At 40.8% G+C, this 26,040-nt stretch overlaps 1 protein-coding gene across 6 annotated transcripts in view; it reads right to left on the bottom strand.

Annotated features, from left to right (window-relative positions):
• Window positions 1–26,040, bottom strand: part of EML4 (EMAP like 4) — a 189,560-nt gene that overhangs the window by 87,207 nt on the left and 76,313 nt on the right. The window contains exon 1 of one of the 6 annotated variants that reach the window (XM_075595748.1): window positions 24,315–24,535. The exons of 4 other annotated variants lie outside the window; for them this stretch is intronic. In XM_075595748.1, the coding sequence (XP_075451863.1) occupies window positions 24,315–24,339 (25 nt within the window). In that variant the 5' untranslated portion in view covers window positions 24,340–24,535. Of the gene's footprint in view, window positions 1–1,272; window positions 1,542–24,314; window positions 24,536–26,040 lie in introns of those variants that run through there. One more of the 6 variants, XM_075595747.1, reaches the window with a different exon arrangement.

The following is a 26,040-nucleotide window of genomic DNA, read 5'->3' as shown; positions in this document are numbered from 1 at the left end:
TTCCATTTAACAATAGATATAAAAGCAATGGGGATACATTGAAAATACATCACAGAATATTTTGTTTAACACAAACTTTTAGGGAACTCAATAATACCAATGTAGTATTTCAACCAAGCAGAATTCCAACGTGTATTTTATACTTGGGTAAGAGAAGAAAAACGAATTCAAGTAGTACAAAAATCATTAAACACTTATTTTTTCAGATATACATGCAAAGTACAACAAAAGAATGTTAAACATCACATTTATATTCTAACAAACCTATATTACAGTTGTGATAAGTGGATTATTAAGAGGGATTTCATGCAAAGGGCTCACGTATTACAACAAAATATGTAATTATACTGCTGCTTAGAGAATTTGAAACCATGCCAAGGTATTGCTGATACATTAAACTGCAACGGTCTTGCAGGCTTGTTTATAGGTAATGTTTCAGCACAACTAAATTTATGTATCTAAAATAGTCATGTAGCACAGTTTGTCACATTTATGACTGATTTACTGTAAGTTATGAGACAAACACCTAGAGTTTCAAAGCAGGTTAAACTAAATAACCTTGTACGATTGATCGGTTGGTCCATTAAAAGGACATTGCCGCCCACAAAATATCTTACAGGAAAATCAATTATTTTAAAATCAGGGAAATTTGGCTGAATGTTTCCACGGTCACATACAAGTAAAAGCAGACAATGCGCTACATTCAAATACGCCTAATTATTTTATATTTAGATGCGAAGTGCCTAGTTTGAATGCATAAGTACTATTTGTTTGGCATGCTCTATTTGTGTTAATACTTGATTGCTTCAAAGATGAAAATATCGTAGAGAAAAAAGTTCACTTTAGATGCAAAATAAACCTCAAAATTACAGGAACACAATTCTATACTGAGCACTTAAAGTGTACATTAATACCAAGCAAACATGCAAAAGTATTTGCTGTGACTAATTCAGAAAACGTAACTGCCCTTCGCGATTTTTTGCACATTTGGTAGAAGTGTGACGCATTCCTATTTTGACAGCACTAATGTTTACTGGCACATTAGTACAATTTCTTATTTAATGGCTTGTTAACTGTATTGGCGAACAGCAAGCATTTTCTCTCTTGTAAACATGCTTCTTTATATCACATTTCCCACTCAGTCAGAAACTGGACTCTCAGACATGCATTGCCTTTACACCGCTACACACTGCAGATGTATTTATTTACATTCTGTGTATTGGGGGTTGGAAATATATAAATATATAAATCACACACACATATATAGGTTACCATTGCAGAAGTTCCCAAATGTAGAGGAATAACAAACAGATGTGAGGTCAGGCGAGCCGTCTTCCATTCTTGCACCTATTTTACAACTCTTAAAATCAATTTGGTCAACTTTTCCTTTCTACCTCCAGAGAGCTTCAGTGTTAATCCCAGCCCTCTGTATCAGACGTCATACTTTGAATTCTGAGGAAATCCTCCCAACCCAGATGGCCTACCACAAAGCACTTCTGTGTTGCCACAAAAAAAAAAAAAACGCTCAAGATACTGCAAACCTGCCTGTTTCTTCTGTGCTGTTCAAGCAACAAAAAAAAGCAAGAGAGAGGAAGAGGCTAAGGGGTGGAGACAGACAAATCTCAGTTTGGTGCTAGGAATGACAGAGTCAAATGTCAGGGGTACGGCCACTCACACATTCATTTCAGCACACACGTCTTACTACTATATTACATACGATATGGAAGACTGAAAAAAAGACGGTATCTCTAACAGTATCCCCATGCCTTCCATACATTATACAGAGCATTTTTCACAATGTGAACTTCAGACATCTATCTACATGTATGTATTTTCAAAGAGTACAAAGGAGTGCTGGCATTGTGTATTAGCAAGTGAAGGTTTTGAAATCTCTCCATTAGAGTATATTATTTCTTTGGAAGACAAAAAAAAAAAAAAAAAGAAGGAATGTGAATGCTTTGATTTCACTTTAGTTGGAGTTGACCAATGTCCAAGGAATGCAAGAAAGTCGTTGTACTTTCGTCAGAATAATATAAACTTAAGTTGTATAATATAAACTTAAGTTGTAACCTGATTTCTTATTGCTTTTGATTCTTCAAATACTGTACCTCTGTGGCATACACCTTTAATACAATATTAACCGTATTTAATGCAAACAAATTTGCATTAATGAACAAAATGAAGAGTAGAGCAATAAAGCCTGGCGACTTTTGCCTGCCCTTGCAAAATGATGTGCAGTTTGATGAGATCTGATGAATGCAACATGTGTTCTTTCTTTTGGTATCCTCTTTTATGACCAGCTGGCAGTAGGAATTCAGTTAGATGTCAAAACAAACCCTCAAGCAATTGAAGGTTATATATTGCATTATTTGTGCTTTCCTAAATACTGGTCAGTAGTTTTAATCTGCATCCATTTGACAAAATGCATTTACGGAAAAGCAGCACTCTACTGATAAGTGACTTGTTTTTTTGTAACAAGAGGCAAGATTTAGCTTGCTAATAATGTCTAGCTCAACCAACTGCATTAAGGGAAAAAATTACAACCAGGAAAAGCAACTTTATCAGAAATACATGAAACATTATACTTTAGCCTAAATTCCTTCTGCTTTTCTCACTCCCGTGCGATAGACTAAATTACACAAATAGTCTCAACTTTGAAACGTCCACATCTGCACAAGAGCACTCTGTACAATGAATGCTCTGTGTAGCACTGTGGCTAGGCATAATAATGATTTGTACAAACAAGGTGGCCTTTTCTGGCATAGGTCACCTTTATTCTAATAGACTATGTGCAGTACTCATGCACCAATAACCAAGTAAAAAATCAAAGCTCACCAATTCGCCTCAAGCATCTATTGTATGTAAATATGCTTTTGTTTTTCCATTTCTTGTTATACAGTATGTTAGGATCATGTTGCAATTATAGAGGCATTTAAAATAAACGGATTCAATTATCCTAAAATCCTACTTTTTCACGGAAGGAGAACATTGTTAGAGATCGAGAAGGGAAAAAGAGTGGAGAACTAAAAGCATAGGACTTGCAAATTTCCCAAACGCATTTCAATTTTAATTTAAAACAAAAACGTTTAATGGAACTATTATGCTAAAAAATGTGGGTGAAATTGCCAAATTTTTAACAAACTTGTGTGGTTGTGTATTAAAAAAAATTGTTACACAGACGACAATCGGGCTGCCAGAAAATAAACGAGGACTAGTCTTTTTAAAAAAATAGGTAATATGCAATAAACTGTAAGTTAATTGAACAAAAACAGAATAAACAGTTTTTAAAAGGTGCACTCTCAATTTAAGTAGAGTCCAAATAGTATTTAGAAGGTATAATGGTCCTTCAAGCCTCTTTTCCTTGATGGCGATAGAGCTGTCGAATCCTCCTGCTGCGGCGGCTGCTATCCAGTGTCTCGTCACGATTAAAATACTGGTATTGGTATGAGCTTAACCCTTACCTCAAAATCCTTTACCCCAAGCACTTACACTGACCACTAAAACCCCTAAAACAAGCCCCATACCCTAAATGCTAAAAAATGACCGCTGGCGGCGGAAGTTCCAGTAGCGGATTGGCTGCAGAAGAATAGCCGTCTGCGGTTTAACGCGACGAAACGGCCATGACCAAATCTCCCATTCCAGCATGGAGTCGGGGGATGATGATGTCCGACCCCGTCGACTTTATTGCTCAACCAAACTTAGCTCACTCACCTCAGCTCCTTCATCAGAGGCTAGAAGGACCTTTATACCGTGTAAATGCTATTTTGATTCTACTTAAATTGTGAGTGCGCCTCTTAAAACTTTTTATTCTGTGTTCAATAAAATACGCTATTGTGCCATGGGAAGTGTTTTGTGTGAGACACAGACACACACACACACACACACACACACAATATTTGTCATAAAATCTAAGCTATAATGACAAAGCTAAAGGAAGCAGAGATTCTGGCGGTATTCAATAATTCTGCATGAATATTACAACACAAGTAATGTCCTAAGTTTTGATGGTGCGCGTGCAGCACAGACCATTGCATAATATACACGTAGTTCCATATGAACAAACTTCAACAGGCTTTCCTACATTAATTTTGTACTCTATATGCGTCATCTTTTTGTACTTTCAGCTGTTTCCACTTCCCTTGCGTACTGAATATCTCCCATACATGAACAGATGACAGATGTGTTTTTTTACATTATTATTGAAGCTTACAACCTTCTACTATGCTGCATCAAGTTAAAACACTAACGAGTGTGTTCAAACTAGATTTGGGGAGTCAAGTTTGGAAAAAACCATTAGAACACGTCACAGCTTGACCTTATCAAAATATCATTTACCACAATCCAGTTTTCAAATATTTCAAAGGAGCAGCTGTGATGTCTATAAATTAACATCTCTTTGGATGCCAAACTGTACTAAGCAAATGTGATGAAGAATCCACACTGGAATAAGTGACAACTAACAATATATTGGTGTGAAATATATTCCAAGCCTGGAAAGTGGTTAAGAGATGAGAGGACACCTACCATTGCTAAAAAAAATGATTTGCTTCCTAATATAACTTTATTTCGTTTTTTTCTTTGTATACCGTACATACCATTCAATAACAATGTAATACAAAGATATATGGCCATCTATAGTGCCCTGAAGAGTAAAATGTCTGCAATTTCCAGGTCTCTCTTCAGATTAACCAGTTTGTTATTCAACTCTGGGATTCCTTAGAAGATAAACTACTGCCCAAAATATAAAACATTACAATTTCCACTGACACTACTCAAGAATTAAAATTAGCCACATCAGTAGAAAGTAGTAATTTTATCAGAAACTATGTTCCATTAAAGCAGAGGTGGCCAACTCCAGTCCCCAAGGGTACACCATCAGGTTTTCAGGAAATCTCTGATTCCTTACAAGTGGCTCAATCAGTGGCTCAGTCAAAGACTGAACCAGCCACCTGTGCTGAAGCTGGGATATCCAAAAAACCTGACTTGATGGTGGCCCTTGGAGACTGGAGTTGGCCACCTCTGCCTTAGAGAAATTGAAATCCAAAGGTAACGAGCAAGCGGTTAATTATAACAAACACTAAAACCGATACCCCGGTATGCTCAAGGTTCGCAGGTGACTGGTAGACTTGTATGTGACACCTAAATTTACAGGGACTTAGAAACATAACAAAACAGATCACCTTCAAATAGAGTGCAATCAGACAATCGTTTTTGGCATCTTTTTCCAGTTTATATGGAGTAGCCAATGAAATACAGGCACACCCCGGTTTAAGGACACTCACTTTAAGTACACTCGCGAGTAAGGACATATCGCCTAATAGGCAAACGGCAGCTCATGCATGCGCCTGTCAACACGTCCTGAACAGCAATACCAGCTCCCTACCTGTAACCGAAGCTGTGCGCAAGCGGGGAGACTATAGAGCCTGTTACAAATGCGTTATTAACATTAGTTATGCACGTATATGAGGATTGCAGTACAGTACATGCATCGATAAGTGGGAAAAGGTAGTGCTTCAATTTAAGTACATTTTCGCTTTACATACATGCTCCGGTCCCATTGCGTATGTTAATGCGGGGTATGTCTGTATTGATATATGGTACAAAAGGATTTTGTGATAGCCACAATTTGTAATTCCCTGTAACATACAGAATTTGAAGTTCTTTTATCATTATAATTAGTTTGCACTTGCAGGAACTTTACTTACAACTAATATCAATCTTAAATAAAAGATTAATGACAATTTGAAAGATCTAGTAAAAAAATAAAAACGTAGTATGTAATTTATGTTCATTCGCTGTTATAAAGAGGCATAAATGCCTGATGTAGATAACATTAATGAGAGAATAGTCCATGACATTCATTTTGAGTAATATACTGTATTTGATGCACTATGAAACATCCGAGTAAACCACTCATGTATTATGATTGTTTTAGAAATTTTTTTAATTAGTAGACTAATCTCAACTAACACTGAAAAGCATACTTTGTCATGTGTGTTATATGATGGATTTAAAGCAGCAAAATGTGAAATCTTATATGGGTCTTTTTAAATAAATCAGTTCTGTAGTATTAGATAGTGACTTTTTAAGGTCTTTCTTTTATTCTTAATGCCAAATTTAATGAGTTTTAAAGCATCCTTTGATTTCTATAGCAGGTTTTAGCCCACCTCCCAAGCAGTGCAAGATCTTTGCAACACTTTCCCGTTTGTGATCATTTGTTTCCAATGTTTTTAGTAGTTTGAGCTGCAAACTGTAACGATAATGCTACCAGGACCACCGACAGGGGGGGAACAGAAGGGACAAGTGTCCGGTGACAGCGGAGGGGCACAGTGGCGGGCACTGCAAATTGGTCCCAGCCTCTGGCCAGGCCGGCTGCCGGACGCGGCCGGGCCCCGGCTCTTCATCAGATGCAGGCCTCTTCCTCTCTATGTGTCCCACGCCGAGCTTCCATTTACTGGCGGCTCACGATGGGCCCTCTGACGTCAGCGCGCCGGAAGTAATCTGGGCCTCAGCTTCCGGTGCGCGCTGACTTTGGAAGCTTGGTGGAGGACACAGAGTGAGGAGGCATGCAGCTGATGGATAGCCAGGGCCCGGCCGCGACCGGCAGCCAGGCCTGGCCAGAGGTCGGCCCCAACTTGCAGCATCGGCCGCCGGACCCTGTCTGACCATCCCCAAGGTAAGTCTACTTTTTTTATATGTATTTGGGGCGGAGTGTGGGTCATTTTATATGTATTGCGGGGAGTGGGGGTCATTTTATATGTATTGGGGGGTCTTTTTAATATGGAGTGGGGGTCTTTTTAATATGGAATGGGGGGTTGGTATGTATTTTGTGGTGGGGGATTGAGTGAGAGTGGAATAATTGACGTAAGGTGGGGGCGAGTGAGAGGAGAGAGGGGATGAGGGAGGGAGCGAGTGCGGAAAAGAGGGAGTAAGAGTGAGACGCAGGGGAGATAACTACATGCGAGGCGGGAGGGGGGTGGGTGAGGAAGGAGTGGGACGGAGGGGAGAGAGACATGGGAAGAGGGGGGAATAGAGGTGGCTCGGGGTGTGAGATGGAGGGGGTGGGGGATCGCAATACCGCCGACACGGGGGGTGGTGAGGGGGGTGGGCGGACACAGACGTAACTCTTGTCCCGGGAAATCTGTCAGCAGCCCTAAATGTTAGCATAGTAATATATAAGGATACATTGTAGCTGCTGAGTTACACTGACTGGAGCAACAATTACATTAGGCATACAATAAGGATTTTTACGGATTTATATCAGGAGCACAAAACGATTGCAATCTTGGGTAAGAATGTAGAATTATCATGCTTTACATATCAAAATAAAACAAACAAAAAAAAGTGGTGGCTGGTGTAGAATTGCTGCTTTAAATGTGTTTATACATCCTGATAAACAGGACATTATCTCCCACTAAATTACAAGCAGGTGGTACAAGAACATTACATGATTTAAAAAAAAAAAAAAAGTGTTGGAAGGACTGCATTATTATATATACATAAATGAATGAAGTAATAGGGAATATATAGACATATTAAACATACCTCCATTCAGAGGCAACAAGCGTCACTTTAGATGCAGTCTTCGATTACCTTTATTGAGAACCAATTACCTAAGCTACCGATCAATTAGTTCTCCTGTGATTGAGCAGCAAAATCGTACTTCCCAGGGTTCACCAAGTGGCGCCTTTCAGTTTCAATCAATCCTTCAGTCAGTCTGAGGCTTGTCCTATAGTAGGTGCGGGCACCTGTGCGAACGCGAGTGCACGTGACGCACGCTTTTTGTGTGTATGCTGTGAGCAAAGATACTGTGTGTGTATGTGAATTAATAATTAATGAAATAATATTTTTTTTTTAAATTGCACAAAAAATATTTTTTAGTTATTTAACACACACACACACACACACACACACACACACACACACACACACACACACACACACACACACACACACACACACACACACACACACACACACACACACACACACACACACACACACACACACACACACACACGTCGGCTGGCTCCACGCTCACTGGTGTGCATGCGCGCGCCCTATTATAGAAAGGCTAACTTACCTCAGCCAATTATAAGTGCCCCGCGCGGCCACTATATAACAGCCCTAACAGCTACAATATCATGATATTACTAAGGTAACATTGACAACAAATGGGCTAAAGCCGGCTATAGAAATCAAAGAATGCACAGTATATTAAAACGCATTAAAAATGGCATTAAGAGTTTAATAAAAAAAAAATGTACATATCGGTTAATACAGAACTAATTTATTTAAAAACAAAACAAAAAAAAAAACATGTAGGATATTGCATAAATTGCTCCGTTAAGTTAAATGAAGGGAACTGTACGAACCAAGCCTGTGTCTCTCCAATTTGTTGATACTGTATAATTGTAGTAAAACCGTGTCGTCTATATTGAAACACTAAAGTTAAGTGATTTAATTTATAAATCAGAGAAACATCAAGTATTATTTCCATAAAGCTTTCAAGTATATATTTTTTCTGTTTCCAAGTATATAAAAGGACCATATTTTTTAGAAGTATCAATTTCTTTTGTACTGAAGATGAGATTTGAAAGAAAAAAAATAAAGTCCTCTCTTTGAACTTCGAGATGATTTGTGTGCATGCTTGTTGGGGGATTCAGCCGCTATTAATAGAACGGAATCCCATGGAGTCACATGAACTGCATACACTAGTTATATAATTTACTTCACAGCAGAGTAAGCATAAAAAGCCACCAGTGTTATAGAGGCCAGGCACTTTTCCATATAATTCACACCATTCTTGTCTTAGAAAAATCCCGCCAAAGTGATATTGTAAGTTTTAGGAGGTGAGTTGGCAGAGCAATTTACTGTTTATTTTTGGCAGACTCGGTTCTCTGTACTCCTTTGTCAACAGATCTCAGTTCAAGCGAAAGAAAGGCTGCAAGTTTTGCACCATAATGATTAAAACTAGCCCTGCATTTAACAAATCCTTCTGGGAACAAAAGGAGCGGAAAGAAAACAGCCTCAGGGGAGGATCAGCGAGTCTAGCGAGAGACACACACAATATTACTGGGTACAGCGTAAAACATTGTGTTAAGTGGACGATGGGAAATGTGGACTGGAACTACTGACAGACATTGAGAAATCACATTACAGAATCCAGAAACTGGCTCACGTTTTGACTGCAAATAACCGAATGATGATATGAGCCGCTGACATTCTGCAAGCTGCCTAAACAAGTTGACAATGCTGCAGAAATGTGACAGCATGCAATCTATTTGACAACTTTAAAATTTTATTTTTTAGTTAAGTAGAATAAAATAAATTGCCGCATTCGTCTACAAATAACTAGTATAAAACTTGGTGTTGCCACATTCTTTAGCAAGAAAATCGCCAAACTAGGTTTTCCAAATGAGTTTGCGGACTAGTTAACCCTTTGAGTGTCAGATGGGATCCAGCTCCGGAGTTGCCCAGCCCCTCTGGCACCTTGTGACTCCGCGGTGACACGGATGGTGGAATTCCCTGATAAGACCTCTTCTGTTCCTCAGCAGCTCCACAGGATGTGATCTCCCCTCGAAAACAAACAAGTGAAATAGGACATTGCTGCTAGATCATAGTTACATAGTAGATGAGGTTGAAAAAAGACATGCGTCCATCAAGTTCAACCTATGCTAAATTTAGACAACAGATACTTTATCCTGTATCTATACTTACTTATTGATCCAGAGGAAGGCAAACAAAAAACCCCAGTGTCATATCATCCAGTGGATATCTCATAAGGGAAAAAATACATTCCTTCCCGACTCCAAGAATTGGCAATCGGATTACTCCCTGGATTAACATTCTTCCCATGTTTACTTATTTGGTATATCCCTGTATGCCTTTCCTTTCTAAAAGCCGTCCAACCTTTTTTTGAACAAATCTATTTTGCCATCACAGTCTCCATGGGTAATGAATTCCACATTTTAACTGCCCTTACTGTAAAGAACCCTTTCCTTTGTTGCTGGTTAAATCGCCTTTCCTCCAACCATAAAGGATGACCCGAGTCCTTTGTAAATAGTTATTTTGAAAGCTCCTTGTACTGTCCCCGAATATATTTGTATATAGTTATCATATCCCCTCTTAGACCTGTTTTCTAATGTAAATAAATCTAATTTAGCTAGCCTCTCCTAATAAGTTAGATTGTCCATCCCCTTTATTAATTTGGTGGCTCTTCTCTGCACTCTCTCAAGTTCCATAATGTCTTTTTTAAGGAGTGGTGCCCAAAATTGTACTCCATATTCAAGGTGTGGTCTTACTAATGCTTTATAAAGGGGCATAATTATGTTTACCTCCCTTCCATTCATTCATTGCCCGTTTCATGCAAGATAAGATCGTTTGCCCTTGCAGCTACTGAAGGACTTTGGGCACTATTGCTAAGCCTGCTGTCTACAAGCAATCCTAAATCCTTCTCCATCAAGGATTCCCCCAATTTATCCCCATTTAATTTGTAAGTCGCCTGTTTATTCTTGCTTCCCAAATACATAACCTTACGTTTGTCTGTATTAAACCTCTATAACCTGACCAAGTTTCCAGTCTCTCCAAGTAATTCTGGAGAGAAATTACATCCTGCTCTGATTCTACTACCTTACGCAATTTAGTGTCATCAGCAAAGATGGAGACTTTGCTCTCGATACCAACCTCAAGGTCATTAATAAACAAGTTAAGCAGGGGTCCCAGTACCGATCCCTGAGGTACTCCACTCACAACCTTAGGCCGAGTCCATGGTCAGCGCTTGGGCGCTGACCCGTGCTGACGCTTGTCAGTGAGCCACTGCAGCCGCAATGAGAGCGGCTTTAGCAGGGGCTCGCGTACGCTTTCGCAGGTGTGCGGAGGCGTAGCTCTTAAATTTTTTTTTAGTTTCGACGCTCACGGGAGCGCAGGGCCGGTCACGTGAGCGGTTCGCCTAATGAGGGCGAACCAGCTCCGTGACGTCACTGGCCCGCCCCCGGACAGCGCGCGAACTAAGGCCAGGGAAAGCACCCGCTTTCCCTCAGCCTCAGCGCGGCTCTGCACGGCTGGAGTCACCATGGACTCAGCCTTAGTCCAACCTGAAAACGTTCCATTTATGACAACCCTCTGTAGTTTATCCTTCAATCAGTTTTCAATCCAGGTGCATATATATTTTTACTGTGTCCAATTTGCTTTATTTTGTACACCAACCTCTTGTGCGGAACGTATCATGTGGCCCCGGAGTGCCAGACCATGTTATGGGGCGCCCCAAATGGTTAAGTCAATAGTCCGCGCCGATCACCATTTTCCTGAGCATTCTATTTTTGTACTTCTCTAAAAGGAGCAATCCAGGTGTGTTTTGTTTTTTTCCCCTTTCATTTTTTTAATTCAGGTTTAAAGCAGAGGGTCTTGGGACCTGAACCCCATTAATTTCAGCTCCGGGAACCCCTGCTTCCGGAGATACGTGCCTTTGAAGGGGGTGCCTGCAATTTTCAGCTTCTTCGTCTCATTGGGTCAATAGGAAGCTGCAATGGATGTCATGGCTCCCCATTGGCCCGCAGGGCCCATGAGCATTGAAAAGAAGTCATATAGTGAACCTTGGAGTGGCTATCGGCAACCCATACCTCTGGGAGCAAATGGTGTTCAGCTCCAGAGACCCCTGTTTCAATACTAAATTAAAAAGAAAAACAAAACTGCTTGGATTGCCTCTTTAAGAGATCTCTTCTTGCCCTTTCAAAAGTCGTTTTTTTTCTTCTAAATGCAAAGCTTCATTTAAGAGATAGTGTATTAACATTTTAAATATTAAATGTCCAGGAGGTTAAAATGAAGCACTCACTAGAGCACAGTGCAGTCGAAATATAAGGCTAAGACCACGCACCCGCACAGCAGACAGGCGGCGCGTGGAGAGGCACTTGAAGCTATTTGCGGTCCGTAGGAAGCATTTTTTCGAGTTGGGGGGTGGGAGGGGGGGCGTGGCCAAACGGGTCGGGTGGGGGGGCGCAACCATGACAGGGGGCACAACACTAGAGCTCACAGCACTGCAGCAGCCCAAGGGGGGGGGGGGGGGGGGTGCTGTGTGTGTGTTGTAACTGCTGTTTGCAAGTTTGAAGTTTTCCCTCTTCCTGGTTTTGAAATGATGTCCTCCCATTGGCTATCACTAGCTGGCTTGCTATTGGTTGATGGGAGCCAGTCTGTGATTGGCTCCCTCGCGCACCATGTGACACGTCGCCGCACGGGAACACGATCCTCGTGTATCCCCTGCTGGCTGACGCGTCACAGCAAGTAGTCAGCTGTGCAGTGAGGAGAGACTGGGATCGGCTCGGGAGGCTACAAGGAAATGGTGAGTAGCGCTCACGCGGCTGCGCGCTCCGCCGGACGCAGAGGAACCCAGCCCTTACTCCGGTTAGCTCAGAAGCTACAGATTACGAAAATTCCGTTTAACAGTTGGGAGATATAGATACTGTATATATAAAACATGAGCAGGCGCTCAGGGGGTCAGATACTAACATTGCAGCTTTAAAAAAACAGCATTTAAACTACTGCCTTATAAATTAACTGACTGATCAGTATGAGAAAACCATTCTACCAATATGAACATGGGATAGTGTTCGGTACATATTAGGCGGTGCTTTTAAGGCTTTCCATTCATTGCACAATGCCTAATTTATGGTTTCTCTGACATTACCTGTCATTTGCAAAGAAAACACAATGCAAAACAGGATGTTCTAGCAGAGACTATCTGGAAAGCACATTTTACTTATGTATTGTTTTTTTATCTTTATAAACAAAGCAGCAGGTGCCCAGAAGTATAAAAGCCCCTCAGGCAGTGATAATTAAACATTAACTATAAAGCATAATTGCTTCACGATTTGGTATACATGTTCAAATCAATTATGAAATATGAAAGGCAACACTAATAGCCTTAAGGGTTATACTAAGTGATGTAATACAAACAACCTTAAGGGTTATACTAAGTGATGTAATAGAAAGGTCTCCAATGCTTGTGGTGAACGTGGAAAACACAACCTACAATGCATGTATTTACAGAATTTCACATGACTAGTAACCAATCATTTTAAACAAAATGGGTTGAAAAATACAGCTATACTGTACATTGAACATAACAAAAAAAGCTCTACCAGCAAAGGAGAAATCATACCAGTCTATTTGGTCTTCTCTTCACGTGTTGTGTGTAATTTGTAATTGTTTTTTAAATCATATATTAGAGATAAAAGTCAATGTTTAGAGATAAAAACCAACGTGTAAGTGTCACGGTAGAGGGTAGCCAGGCTATCAAATAAAGGCTTAAGCCCATTTGGTTACCCATGATCCGTGTGTTGGGTTAATAGAGTGTCAGCTCTCGAGCCCGGGGTTTGTACCTGTAATGTGCGGTAATAAAGTATTTTATGTGTTTTTGCCTGTTCAAGCAGAGATTGCTGTGGTATGAGTTTTAAGGGGGGGTTTGCGGAGAAGGTGTTGTCAGATTGTGTCTGTCTACTCAGCGCCCAGAGTTGCTGGTTCCCCTAAAAATGTACCCAGGAATCAGGTCAGATTCCTGGATGCATGTAGACACATTGTTTTGGTAATATCTCCCCTTGAAAACGCTTTCGCGACACGCCACTAGGGATTCCCTGCTTCAGCACGGACCAGAAAGGTAAAAGGGGCATAGGGATGTGAGGTGTCCCTAAAACAGTCAAGGGGTCGCTCGGTTAATCGGGATCCCCAGGTCACCCAGAACCGGTATAGGGGTTCTGAGGGTCTCCAACCATACATAGAAGGTTGTGAGGGGATTCTTAGAATCCGTACCAAGTCTATGCAATAGTGTGTGGGGAATATGGCTAGTGAAAAATAACGTGCAGCTTTTTACTTTATTTTCCATACCAGGCAGACTTAGGTTTTTAAACTGTATATTTTATTAACAAAGTGCGTTAAGTACATATATGCTTGTGCACAGTAAAATAAAAAGTGTTTCTGTAGCTGCGGGGATTCCTATGTAACAGTTAGCGCCAACGTGTCTCAGAACCTGTATTGGGTTTGTGGGCTATGGAAGTCCGCTGCAAAGTATAGAAAAACCTGACCTGTTTAGGGGCGTTTTGGGTTCCCTGTGTCGTAGAAACTCCAGGTGTTGGGAGTGCAAGTTTTAGATTGGAAAAAATGCATTCCTTTTGTTTGCAGGAGTTTGGGGGGCCCAGCCACTGGTGGTTCCCTAATTCTCCCCAGTGTGCAGGCACCATTTGTGGGTTCGCGGGGTGTATTACACTGGGGCTGCACTGTTTCTCCCAGACTCCTGGTTTTCGAGCCCAGATATCCATAACTTATTTCCTGCACGTATATAAGGTTCCCCAAGGTTGATACTTTATTAAAGTATGGTTCAGAGGGTGTTATACTGTATATATAAAATCCATGCAGTCAGCCTAAAGCATTTGCATAGGAGACATGATGTCTATCTAGCCCTCTGGCCTCAAAGGGAATCCAGGATATGGAGGTGTAAGACCATTTGTTAGCAAGAAGGGGCAGAGGAAAAGGACCTAACAGCCATTTGGGTTCTGTCGGACTCTGCTGAGCCTTCCCGGCAGAAAGCCATGTCCCTTTCTCTGACATTATCAGCCAGATTAGCCCTGCTCTGATTGGCTGCTAAGAATATTCTCATGCTTCTGCTAGAGGGGTAGTATTCTGTGAATGAAAGTCAGAGGTATTATAACCCCTTGCGCAAATCAGATTTGTAGTTCTCCAAGATTCTAAGTACCAAAGTCCAGTGAGTCAAATTCCAGATCTGGAGAGAAAGGAGGGGTGGTGTTCGAACTGCAGGCCGATTTCAGTTCCAGGACATTCAGGCTAAATCTCATTCACAGCAAAATACGTAGGTAGATTTCCCTGCACCTAGGAGAGTGTAGTTGTGTACCCAGTTCCCAAGTAAGTGTGTTTTCTGCCTGTATTTTGTGTAACAATTATTATTATTTATTATTATTAACATTGTGTGTCTGCCTTTTCCTGTGAATAAATTTGCAATCTTGTTATGCACAATGCATGATCCGGATAAAAAGGTGTAAATGGCCTGGTCTCCTGTGACAGTAAGTGACACACAATTGTGCCTGAAAATATCTGTGTACAGAGGGACACACTTTGTAGTGCTGTATAGAAAAAGAAAAGTTAACTTTGGTGTAAGTGTTATTAAATATCAAGCATAAAAAAAGAAAGTGTTGCACATTCAAGACAACGTGTCTGTAGGGGAGGGGAGGGCTTCTGCAGGGGTGTGCCATTGTATAAACAATTTACTTTTAGGCATCCTGATGGACACCAAGTCAGCAGGAACACGTTAAAATGTCACACAAACGTGTATTCAAAGTAAGCTAATGAAACTGGGCTTGTTTCCGAGCTTTCTGTCACTGTAGTTGTTTTTTGGAGCCGCTTTAAACCAAATTGAGGATACCCCAAGGGATCGTGTTTGTCTGTTGCTCTCGCCTTGGATGAAGCTTGGAACTGTGAACTAGTGAAATCAGCAAGGAGACTGATAACCTGATTACTATAAGTATAAACGTAATTTATGTAAATTCTATGGTGTGGCCTCTCCAAGTAGATACATGTATGCTATATGTATAAACACAAACCGAGGTCAGCAACATGTAACTAGCTACACTTCTTCAGGATCCCGTTGGTGCTTTAAAAAGTGACATAATAGAATATTAATAAAGTTTGTTTCTTTATTTTCCTAAGTAGGGTTTATTAGTTATGTCAAGCTCAATTGGCTTACTAAGAACTCTCCCAATCTATTTATCTTTCATTTACTAATGTGGCCGCAGGCTTCTAGTAAGGGCCAATGGGATGGGAACACCCTACTACACTAATAATTACCTGCCTGTCACAACCTGTTGGTTTTTCCAGTTTGTTCTAAAGCTAAATGTTAAACTGTGTTCCTCACTGTTAGCATTTCCTTATTTTAAAGCAGCATGTGCTCAGAGACGTCCCTTGCTTTGTAATGAGGCTTTCATCTATCTAACAGGTGAAAGAAAAAAGTGATGAAAAACAACGCAAAGAAAATGAAAATGAGTGAAACGTTCTTCAGGAAAGAATAATAAAGTGTGACCAGAAGTAAATGTCATTAGTGAAAGCAATGGCTTCTAGATATTGCAAGTGAAGCACACGAAGGGATATTGCAAAGCATTAAGAGAGACTAATGTCATACATACCAAGAAATAGCAGCAGCTACAGCAAATCTATTCATAGAAAGTGGCAGGAAGGAAATGCAGCAAAAGACAGCACAGAGAGTGAAGAGGTGCACATTGAACATTTCTTCACTACAAGCCCAAACCCAGACTAAATTGTCCATGCATGCCCTTGTGGAACAAATTATTTACACATTGTGGGCATTTGCAGCAAAATTTTTAGCTACTGCCCCCTCTCCCAGGTCTCGATTCATTTACACATTTATTTGACTGTGTTTTCCGATCTGCAGGGAAATCAAAATGGCTGCTAAATCTTACAGGTCCCACGGTAGGAAGCCACAATGTACCATACAAAGCCATTTAAGATGCCTATTGGACAACCAGTGGGGAGAGGGGGGTGTGTCTGTTTGTTGGCTCTGGAGGATCTGCCTGTTCAATTATGTAATTAAAATAAGGACCCCAACTAGGTGGTATTTCTGTGCTAAAGGAACAAAACAAGGTTTTTTTTTTTTTTTGGTTTTTTTTTTAAACATAAGTTTGAACTGAACCCCCTTAATTTCAGGTCCAGCAACCTCCTGCTTCCATAGATACTTACGTATGAAGGGGTCATCTCCTGCCAGATTAAATCTCCTGCATCATGAGGGCCAATACGAAGCTGCACCGGACGACGTCACGGCTTCCTATTGGCTCGCAGGATGCGGGAGCTTTGAAAAGCGGCCATTACGGGATCCCCAGCTAGCAAGCAAAAACAGCTACCGGCAACCCCTATAGAGAGAGGTGGGCATCTTCGGAAGCCAGCTACGAAGAGCCCCTGCTCCAATCCTGCATTTAAAAAATAAAAGGAAGAAAAAAAAACGACCAGCTTGGATTGCCGCTTTAAATACATATTCTGAGCTTTAAAAATAACATGCAATCACTTATCTGTGAATACAAATGTGATTGAAACCTGGCAGGAAGCCAGGAAAGATGGTTTCCTTTGTGTGACACAGCTGGCAAATGTTACACTTCAGCTTCTTGTTTGCCTTCCTTTGGATCAACATAAATATAACAAGAGCATCTTCGAATTTAACAAAAAGTTTGAACTTGGGAGATTTTTTTTCAACCCAAATACCAGGCTCTTATGAGGTATGCTTCAGATGGAGTATGTGTGAACACAGACAGTATCATTTTAACCACAATCAAAACGGAAAAAGGGATATTTTTAATTAAAAAAATGTGCATTAAAAAAAAAAAAAAACGTGCTTGCCCTGTAGCTTCTAGGATTTAATAGTTCTGGTTTGCTAAAGTATAGGAGACATTCTGGAACCAGTACCTTTTATTTCATGTAGCAATCTCATGGTTGCAATTCACTCCAGACACTGGGAACAAGAGAGGAAATCCTCCCTTTCCATTCTGATAGCAGCAGCAGCTACTCTCAATAAACCACCACTGCACTAACCTCTAAAACAGGAACAAAAGAGGCATGAAGTTGAAAATGTGCCAGGACTTGACGTTCAGTAAACGTAAGGGTTCCCAAGAAGAAGAAAAAAAAAAGAAAAAAGTCTTATTTTAGACCTCTAACCTATTGTTATTTTCCCACAAAAGGTGGATAAGTTACATGATAACTTCACAACATACCAAAGTGCTGTAGGTATGAAATGCACGAAAAGCACTGCAGGTCAGTAGGAAATTAGCCCTCTGCATAGAAAACGTAGCAAAAACTATATAAGCAAATTAAGCCATCCATGTAAAAGCAGTGACTACCATTTTGAAGGATTACGCAAAAGATCCTAACATTTACCAAAGTTACCAAATGTATGAAGTCTAGAACCAACAGTAAATGTAATTACAGATACAACCGGCGTTATTGCACCGTGAACATGTCCATGTCATAAAATGACGTCCTGGAGTTCGTTTTCACATGCGTCAACATTGCTTTCAATAGCTCTGCGTCAAATTACATATTTATTTGTGATCAACTCAGATAAAGCGTAGAAGACTTTCCATGATTTTGGATCTGATTTTTGTCTCTAGGACTTTATAAACTTTTGTGTATAAACTTTAAAGCTTGTAGAAATTGGATTTTGAGTGCCATGGCCATAACTTAAATCAGCCTGTTTTTTTTTTTTTTTTTTTTAACAATATTTGACATTGGGGGGAGGGTGGGGGAATGCATTTAAATATAGTGAAAGAACTTTACAGTTAGCTGTAAACCTGCAATGGGTTTTCCTCTAACAAGTTGATCATCGACCATTTCAGGATGGAAAGCTTTACGAAGCAGCTGAACACGGGTTCAATAAATCCACGCTAAGCCATGAATTGCTCTGCTTAACACAGGATCGTGCCTGTAGCACAAAACTGCACACTGCTGGTCGTCTTTCATCATAGAAAGTGGGTGTCAGTTGCTGTCAGGAGTTCTAGCATATGCACAAAGGTAATAAAATGACTGATCACTTGCTCTGTCATCTAGGATTTGGAAGAAAAAAACCTCATGTTAAAATGTTTTTTTTTTAAACTAAATTCACCTATACCAAATAATGATCGTACTGTTACTACTGCAGTCAACATTTTTTTTATTCAATCACACCGTTTCAATTCCTGTGTAGAGACCATGATATCTAAAAAATTCCATGCATTTTTGTTCAAATATAAATATATGACTACCGCCGCTACTACTTGCTGTGCAACCTGTGTGGCTCTCAGGAGCCTAAGCCTCCGCTTGGGGAACCTGGGGTACATCTTTATCATACATCTCTTGGTGCAACGCCTCCACCTGGGAGGGATCCCAACGGAGTGGGAGGAGGCCCTCACAGGAAACAACCACACAACACTACCGAATATAAAACAGGACGGGCTTTACTGCATGGAAACACACATATCACGTAACAGCATAACATCAAAACAGCATAACAGCATCATGCGCCACGGCGGGCGCTAACCACACTAGGCGTCACGGCGGACGCTACCACCTCTAGGCGTCACGGCGGACGCTATCACCTCTAGGCGTCACGGCGGACGCTAACCACCTCTAGGCGTCACGGCGGACGCTAACCACCCACAATGTGACCCCACCCTGTGTCCAGTAACCCCCACCCAAATGTCTCGTGTTCTCGAAGTCAAATACCACTGTACATGTGTGTGTGTGACTGCGCAGCCACTATGTTTGGTGATAGGCCTGGTTGGTGCACGTGAGTTGCAGGTTACCTGCCCGGGCTCCAGCCACGGGTACCGCGATATAAATCCACACGATCCGACGGGGTCCTCCACACCGCGTGGGTTGAAAGTCCAGCGCGAACAATGTCACTCCTTGTCGCAGGGTCTTGGGTGGTGTTCTGAGCCCAGAACCCACCTCACAGGGCCGCACGGCTTCAACACTGTGTCCCTGTCTATTCAACCAATAAATGGGGCAGTGTCCCTATCTAGGGCCTGTCCCTAAGCTCCACAAGCTAATAGATGACTCAGGACCTAACTGGGACCTTGGGGGCTGCTGGCCTAATGCAGAGGGTCACTCACCCCTGCATCCACCTCCTACCCCTAGCTGGTCCGGATCCTGAGTCACTGCGTGGCTGCAAAACCCCGCGAAATGTATCTCCTTGCTAGCAGGGAAATCTGGCCTTCTGATTGGCTCCCTGGCGTCAGGTGTCTCTGCCCCTATGCACCCTGGGGGCTGGCCGTCTATTCTCGCGCATGCGCGAGCTATCTGGAGCCTCCCGCGCTAGCTGGCCTCCTGCGCATGCGCGAGCTACCTGTCATGGCGGCGCCCTGCTCCGCTAGCCGCCGGGCCGGTGGCAACGCGATCGCGGCCTTAGCGACGGCCCGATCCGCTTCCCTAGCAACCGGCCGCAATACAACCACGCGCGCAACGGGGAAGGAGGGGGTGAGTGCGCGAGGGGGACAAAGGAGGGGGACCTGGCTACATCTATATATATATATATATATCTCTTTGGAAAAGTGACATTTGCTCTCTTGTTTAATTAGATGAAAAGGTCTCAAACTCAGTCCTCAAGGGCTACCAACAGGCCATATTTTATGGATATTCCTGCTTCAGCACAGTTGACTCCATAAGTGGCTCAGTTGAAGAGCCACCTGTGCTGAAGCAGGGATATCCATAAAAGACTGCTTGTTGGGGGCCCTTGAGGACAGAGTTTGAGAACCCTGGATTAGATGATTGACAAGCATAGTTTACACAAAGCACCTGCGTCCCTTCACAAACACAGAGAAGAGGTTACTAGATGAGCTATTAAGGAACGTAGTGTGTGTTTTTAATGATTATGGGAAATTTACAGTTACATCCTTTAAGGTTTTCCATACAATAGTTAAACAAATTCACAGAATATAATAGTATTTGGCTTTTAAATAATAATAAACAAAATTAAGACACTAATAATTTCAATAACCACCTATTAAAATGAATCCCAGTTTGATTCACTAAAACATATAATTAAATATAGAAGGAAATATAACAAATAATTGTTAAAAAGAGCACTGCTGTATGTGACAAAATTAATCCCTTCCCCAGACAGTTTACATTTCTAATATTTGGTGCCTGAAGCAAAGCATTGCAAAGTAACTTGACAAGGTTACATGAAACGTCAGGATTTAAACTAGGTTCTCCAGCTTCAAAGTCATTCCTTTCACAATTAGCTCCTTATACCAAAGATATAGCCCAAACTGGCGTCAAAACTAGATATTTAAAGGCATTGTATTGTATGTCTTTATTTATATAGCGCAAAAAGTGTACTCAGCTCTTCACAAAGAATACAGTACAGGGAATTATAATAATACAATAAGTGCAGCAAAATCAGACAATAGGAAAGGAAATCCCTGCCCCGAAGAGCTTACAATCTAAGAGCTTTGATGGGGAACTTACAGAGACAGCAGGTGAGGGAATATGTGCTGTAATAAAGGCATAAAATAAATATCCAAGACAAGACATTGTGAATTGTGCAGTGTAATCCTTTAGTAAAACCCTCTTCTGCCATGCGAGAGTTCGGATTTCTCACACGTTTTACAGAGCATTTTATCAGTGACCAGCACATGGGGAATTTTTTTTTTAACTGGTTTTGTGCACCTCAAATGACATCTCTGATTAGGATACTGCTGCTTGTGCACTTGTTAAAATATCTGGTATTTGACAATGTTTTTAGAAAAGGATATAAAATCATTACCATGAACAACTTACGAGATGCAAAAAAAAAAAAAAGCGTCACCGCAAATTGTCAAACAAATGCCACATCACACATCTTAGTTTAACACATGGGCGCACTCCGCTGTATCCACTACTGCATTATGCACAGCTTCAACATTCAAAGTCTTTATCTGAAATTAGTGAAAATATCCCTGGCAAAATTGCACCCACTTCAAGGCCTGGGTCTCTACCTGCGTTAATCTTTTCAGCGACAACAGATTTATAGTTGGTGTTTTCCAAATCTCACGGGCCAACAGGAAGCCACAAGCCAATTGGAGGACTATATAAATGGCAGGAATAAACACCGGCAACTACACCAATCAGTATTTCGGAAACCAAGCGGTCCCCCCAGAGCTACAAATTGCTCAGTTTTTCTTCCGGAAAATTCCATGGTTCAAAGTAAACAAATAACTACATTTGGTGGGATTTCAGGAACCAATTCTCAAGTGACAGTAAAAATTCGTAAGTATACCTGTATCAATTTACGAAGTTTCTCTCAACTATTTAAATGAAATCCCTCAGTCACAATAAGTGTTTTGCATCCCACTGCAATGTATTGCAGGCCCATCTTGTAGCCAAAGGGTTAAACAGTACTCTATCTTGTGCATGGAAGACTCCGGTATTGTTTTACCATATCGGCAAATCAATACAATGAAAATTGCTTATTGTTAATCTATACGTTTTAAAATGTTTACAGTGCAAGGCTGCTATTTTGCAGGGAGATAAAGTTGCAGCTCCTCTATTGGCAAGCCCTGACCCAGCACCCATTTTAGACCCCAAGCTTGCTGCTCCGGAACCAATTAAAACGCTTTTGTTTTTCCAGCAGGCATTCTTTGGCCTTCCACAAAGCGTTGTATGATAAAGGTTTAGGGATTTAAAGAATTCCTGGAAAAATAAATATTTAAGACCAAAAGCTCCCTGTAATTCTCATCGCTAAGAAGCTATTAAACCAATTTCACAAATGTGGATCGCTAAATAGCTTGCCTGGAATGATCTTTAAATAACCCTGCCATCATCGCCTGCTTAATTCTGGGACCACTCCTCCAAATTCCACTGCCAGATGGCCTTTCTACAACTCTCCGTAAACTTGTCTCATTCCTTGTTTTCATTTCTAGACACAGTAATAATACTGCATTGGATACCTACAATATTTTTCTGGCCTGTGAAGTTGCATTTTGTTTGACTTTTTCAGGGCTGCTGGATCTTGCCGGAAATTTTTTCTTAGTTGACATGTTATCCAACACACATTAAATTAACACAACAGAAGGATTCTCATCTAATGACCCTTGCCAAAAAAATGACTAGGTGACAAGTCATCCAGTAAAAGGTCTACAGCAGGGGTGGGCAACTCCAGTTCTCAAAGGCCACCAACAGGTCAGATTTTCCTGCTTCAGCACAGGTGGCTCTATCAGTGGCTCAGCCTTTGAGAGACAACTGTGCTGAAGCAGGAATATCCTGAAAACCTGACCCGTCGGTGGCCATTGAGGACTGGAGTTACCCACCCCAGATCTACAGTCAACGGTTATGTACAACATTGGTAACAGTTTTTTCATATATATTTCCTCTTCAAGCCTTTTAAAAAAAATTGAAAACAGGCATCTTTCTTTCAGAATGTGTTGCATCTGCCAAGTGTTGTGCAGGGAAGTGTTGCATGCAAGATTTACATACTGTGAATATCATGTTAACAATTCGCTAAGACACTACAAAGGTCATTACAAATGTTGAATTCATCTTAAAATACATATAAACTGCAACATTTCCCCAACGCTACATGCGAATTAATAATCTAATCAGAACTGAACTGTTTGCAAATCAATTTACTGTACTTCTGACTTTTTCCTACAGCTTTTCCAAGTTTCATGTTGGCGGTATTGGCGTTCAGCACCAAAAACACAGAAGAATGGCAATTACAAATCAGCAAACAATGTTTATTTGGCCAACCAACCCTCAACCCAAAAAGTAGGTCAGTTTGCAAAAAAAACATTAACAAACAATTTGCACCTGAAAAATCATAGCTAGGACAATTTAAAGCTGGAAATCTCCTTGGAGATATGGTTTGGGAATGTCTCTCCTTCAGTGAATAGAACAGTTTTCAGACACTAGCCACATAATCGAACATTAATAGCTCCTTATGAGAGCCACGTGTTCACATGTTAAAAAAACCTGCTTGATGAAGTAGCACCGTGATCCCAAAACATTGCAGCTATTTCCCACTGGTGCTTGTTTAGGTTAGAAAATACAAATAATAATATCAATTATTTGTTCTTTTGCAATATTCAAGAGGTTTTTTTATTTCATGGTTTTTGCTGTCACCGGGGTCTTTTTTTTATTTATTTATTTTTTTACCACACAATATTAATAAGGCCATGTGTTGTGCTTGTAGACTAGCCAACTCAGGACATTAAGTGAAACAAGGTAGAACCAAAATAATGCTTCACTCATCTGCTTTTCTTCAATCGCCAAATTAACACATCAATAAATATTTTTTGTAAATGCAGATTTAAAAAAAACAAAAAAAAAACACAACGGATAAATAAAAATATAACTTTACAGGGTTTATCCATATGCCATCAACACGATGGGTACAAAAAAAAAAAAAGGTTTAATTTACTGAATGGAGAATGTTCAAAATATATGTATATTATTTATGGTGACTATGGTGCCTGGAAAATAAATGTTAAGATATGTATCCATAGTATTTTTGTGCAATCAGATTGCATTTTTTGTTCATCTTAAAATTGGCTGGAATCTAAAGCCTTAATGCATAAATAATCTTCAAAGAATCTAATAGAAAAGTTATTTATTTGTACCTCAATCATGCAGTTCTGCTTTTTTGTTAGTCATTAGACATACAATAGCATTCTTAATACAATGTCTATGTACAGGTAAAATCTTTTATATTTTACAAACAATTAAAAAAAATACTAGCACAGAAGGGAAGTAAATGCAACCCATGAAAACCCAAGTAATAATAGACAGCTACTTACTGCAGATTTTGCTTACAGAATCCATTGATATTGCAATAAAAATACTACTGTAAAAACATATAGCTTCTTTGAGTGTTTTTTTAGCTCCTTTGTGGCTTCTCTGTGCATTCACTTCAAAATCAGTATCCACGTTTCCTGAAACACATCTTTCTATAAAAAAATACACAGCGATGCCAGACGTTTCTTTGGGAAAGCAAAGCCTGCTATGAGCAAAGGTTAGATTTGAATAATTGAAACTACTTACTAGAGGCGTGGCTGCTAAAAAAACCTGACAGAGTTGTGTCACATGGTTAACGTCAGCAAACAGTGCTTCCTGAATTCAAACATGTCTTAAAGGTACAGACCAACTTGCCAACATGTCAGGGTTATATTTAAGTAATAATCCCTGAAGAAAAGGGCATTACTGGCCAATAAAGCCCTGCCTGGAAGACTTGAAGGCCCAAGGCGAAGCCGAGGGACTTTTACCCAGCCAGGGCATTATTGGCCAGTAATGCCCTGTCCTGAGGGGATTATTTCTATTATAGGCTAAATGTAGGCTTTTTTTTTTTTCATTAAAAAAAAAAGATAGACACTTTTGTAGTCATATTGATTTTTATCAGCATGATTGTCTACATTCTTATGCTTTTACTGCAAGTTTATTAAAAGAAAATTGTACATACACAGCCCCCTCTATACACACACAGACACAGTCTGCAGTCCCCCCCCCCCCTCCTCTACACTGACAAAACACACTGCAGCCCTCCTCCAACCTACACACACACACACACAACACACACACTGCAGCCCCCTTCTACACCCACAAAATACACTGCAGACACACACACATCAACAAAACAGACTGCTGCCCCATCTACATCCACAAAACCCACACCAGCAGCCACCCCCTCTACACCCACTACAGCTCCTGTAAACCCACACACTGCAGACACACACACACAAAACACTCAGCACCCCTCCTCCACCCACAAAACACACACTGCAGCCCCGCCCCCTTTACACACACAAAACACACACCTACAAAACAGACTCTGCTGTCCCCTCTTCACCAGCAAAACAGATACCAAAAGAAGACAGACAACAATAAAACACTCTGCTGGCCAACTTTACACCCACAAAACACACAACCGACACACAAACCTTTCCCCTCACTCTCCAGTGCGGATCTTTCTGCAGGCACGGTGGGGGAGGAGTCGGTGCCTCCTGCCCAATCACCTTCCCTGTCTGAGTGCTGATCTCATTCTTTGTGAATGAGAACTGAAAGCCGATTGGCTGAAAAACTTGTCAGGGTGCCAAAAATTCTGGGCCATTACTGATTGGATAATGCCCAGAATTTTAACCAATCAGAGAGCTGGGATTTCAATAATGCCCGGAATTTAACAGCTTTAGTCTATAATAAGTAGTCAAAGCCTTGGAACACCTTTGAGGGAGAAGTAGCAAACAAAGATTTAGTGACTTTGTAAATATACTAAACTCTGGAGGAACACAACAATCACCACAAAATAAACTAACAGGAACACAGCAGCATAGAATCTTAAACTTGCTAAGGCTACGGCCCCCGCTGCACGGTCGTCTCCAGGCTGGCGACATAAACATAAAATACAAAAAATATTAAAACAAACCCTGACATCCTCCTGTGATAAAATATGTATCAGACAGGGGAAATCCCCTATGAAGATACTGGTATATATATATCTATATATATAGATATATATAGATATATATACGT

The sequence above is a fragment of the Ascaphus truei genome, chromosome 4 (genome assembly GCF_040206685.1).
Source record: "Ascaphus truei isolate aAscTru1 chromosome 4, aAscTru1.hap1, whole genome shotgun sequence".
Classification (NCBI taxonomy): domain Eukaryota; kingdom Metazoa; phylum Chordata; class Amphibia; order Anura; family Ascaphidae; genus Ascaphus; species Ascaphus truei.
Note: the sequence above shows the minus strand (reverse complement) of the source record. Positions and strands in the feature narration are given on the sequence as shown.